Source organism: Lontra canadensis, unplaced genomic scaffold (genome assembly GCF_010015895.1).
Source record: "Lontra canadensis isolate GAN:19392208 unplaced genomic scaffold, GSC_riverotter_1.0 scaffold479, whole genome shotgun sequence".
In the NCBI taxonomy this organism is placed as follows: domain Eukaryota; kingdom Metazoa; phylum Chordata; class Mammalia; order Carnivora; family Mustelidae; genus Lontra; species Lontra canadensis.
The window spans coordinates 2277-4699 of NW_022631471.1; the positions used below are offsets into that span (position 1 = coordinate 2277).

At 33.1% G+C, this 2423-nt stretch overlaps 1 protein-coding gene across 1 annotated transcript; it reads left to right on the top strand.

Annotated features, from left to right (window-relative positions):
• Positions 1-385: 385 nt before the first annotated feature.
• Positions 386-2121, top strand: LOC116863046 (centromere protein Q-like; the record flags this gene model as incomplete). The annotated part of the gene is made up of 3 exons (XM_032850539.1): positions 386-529; positions 665-739; positions 1791-2121. Coding segments are annotated over 3 exons (351 nt in total), but the record flags the coding sequence as incomplete, so codon positions are not given.
• Positions 2122-2423: the final 302 nt, after the last annotated feature.

Genomic DNA, 2423 nt, shown 5'->3' on the forward strand with positions numbered 1-2423 from the left:
GAACTGGAGAATAAAAAGATGAGTGGTTCCCAGGGGTGCGTAGTGGCTTAGAGACGGATAGTCAAAGCACAGCAGATTTTTAGGCCATCAGTCCTTGGGCTTTGCTGTATTCACACGGGTCTTCCAGGATCTCTGACTGTAGCAGTTTTGCTGAGTTATGGAGGAAATATTCTTGAACATGGGTTGTATCTCCTTGTTCCTTGGAAATTAAATCTCCACGTAATGAATTAGTATGTTGGTAAATTAGTTTCTCGGAAGTTTGTTTTGCAAAAGGAAAATAATTTACCAGTTTCTTCTAAAAATTTTTCAGTATATCTGGTATTTTAGAAATATGTATATTAATGCCTATTTGGGCTTTATTTAATAATGCATTTAATTTAAAACATTAACTTTCTGTTTTCTTACTCAGGAAGAAATAGATAAAATAGTAGAAACCATAGAGTCAATGACTGGGAATATTCAGAGCCTAAAGAACAAAATTCAAGTTCTGACAAGTGAGGTGGAAGAAGAGGAAGAGAAAGTAAAACAGGTAATTGTTTAATGATGCATATCTTGAGTCTGGATAAGTTTTTTAATGCTTATCTCGCAGCTACACAACTTTTGAATGTAAGAAGAGAGAAATCAGCCTTTTGAAATCATCTGCAGCTTTCTTTTTCTACTTTAGATGTTTCAAATAGATAGTGGGATACTCTGTCTTCCAGAACTTTCTCAGAAGAGTCTCAAAGCACCCACACTTCAGGTAAATGCTAATTTGCCATATCAGCTGTATCATCAGTTGTGAATTGCATATATAAAACCATAATATCCTTTTCCTTTTTTAAAAGACAAATGAAATCTATGTTATGTTTGTAGGCAACATTATTTTTCTGACTTGACAGAATAGTTTGAACATCTTATTTTGTGAGCATCTTTCATGGGGATCTCTCATTCTTGTCAATAACTGTATAACATTACATTGTACCATACTATAATTCGTGAAACTGGTGGAAATAAATGATTTTTGCAGTTACAAATAATGCTCAGTATTGCTTGTATATGTATCTTTAGATATTTGTGTGGTCGTAACTGTAAGGTAGATTTCTGGAAGTAAAGTCCAATAGTTGAGTTTGTTTATGCTTCTAACAATGGCCTATAACTCTTCATGAAATAATGTTGTGTTATTTGTAGCAGACTATATACTGGTCTCTGTTTTCACAGGTTCCCAGTAGCTATTATTGTATAAATGTTTATAGTGGTAGAAAGTCTTCAAGTTTCTCAAAAATAACTTAAATAGTCCTATCTGTAATCCATTTAGAGTGAAAGGAAAGGGAATAGACAGAGGTAAAACAAAATAATACAAATTTGAAAGAATAGGAATGAGTTGATGATTACTGAGGTTGGGTGATGAGTATATAAGGTTTAGTGTACCATTCTCTCTAAACATACATTTGACATTTCTCATAATAAAAGGTTAAAAACTATTTATATGGGTCAACATGGTCAAAAGGTACAAACTTGCAGTTATAAAATCAGTCATGGGGATGTAATGTAGAATACAGTGACTGTAGTCAATAACATTGTCTTGTATATTTCAAAGTTGTTAAGAGAGTAAATCTTAACAGTTCACATCACAAGAAAATTTGTAACTATGTATGGTACTAGATGTTAACTAGACTTACCGTAGTGGTCATTTTGCAGTATACACAAAACCCACATCATTGTGTGGTATACCTGAAACTAATATGGTGTTGTATGTCAATTATATCTCAGTTTCAAAAAATTTTAAACTAATTGTGCTATTATACCCACAGAAAGAAATGTTGACATCAATTCCAAACCATAAAGCTCTTCTGAGAGACTTAGATGTTCTCCATAACTCATCCCAGATGAAGAATGTGTTAACTTTCATCGAAGAAGCCTATAAGAGACTGGATGTCCTTTAAGAGTTTTTTAGTCTGTTCTGTATTAATTTAAAATTTATGAGTTTGTAAAACTTAACCTATGATGATACCGCTGAAGCTGAGGCTTCTTTGGGATTTATTTTCAACATACACTTAAAATTAGCCTCTGCAGATCTATTAGCATCTAATGTAGTCCAAAAAACTGTTTTTAATTGTTGTCAAATCTAGGAACTCACATTTTTGTTGCTGTTTCTCTGGTAGTTTTCCTGAGCTACTCTCTAATGATTTACAAAGGCTGAATGGAGTTCTTTTATTGATTAGTGCAGAGGAACTGTGATACTGTAATGCAATATATGGAAAGTGTGTACAGTGCCTAGCACATAAAAACACAATTGTTTGCAGTCATTATTATTTAGTTCATGACTTGTATTTTCTGTCTGGTCATCTGGAACTTGAGAAATACCCACATGCTTTTATTCTTTTACATAACCCTTTGGACCTTTTGTGACATAATCGAGATTTGCTATGTGTCTTTACCTTTGG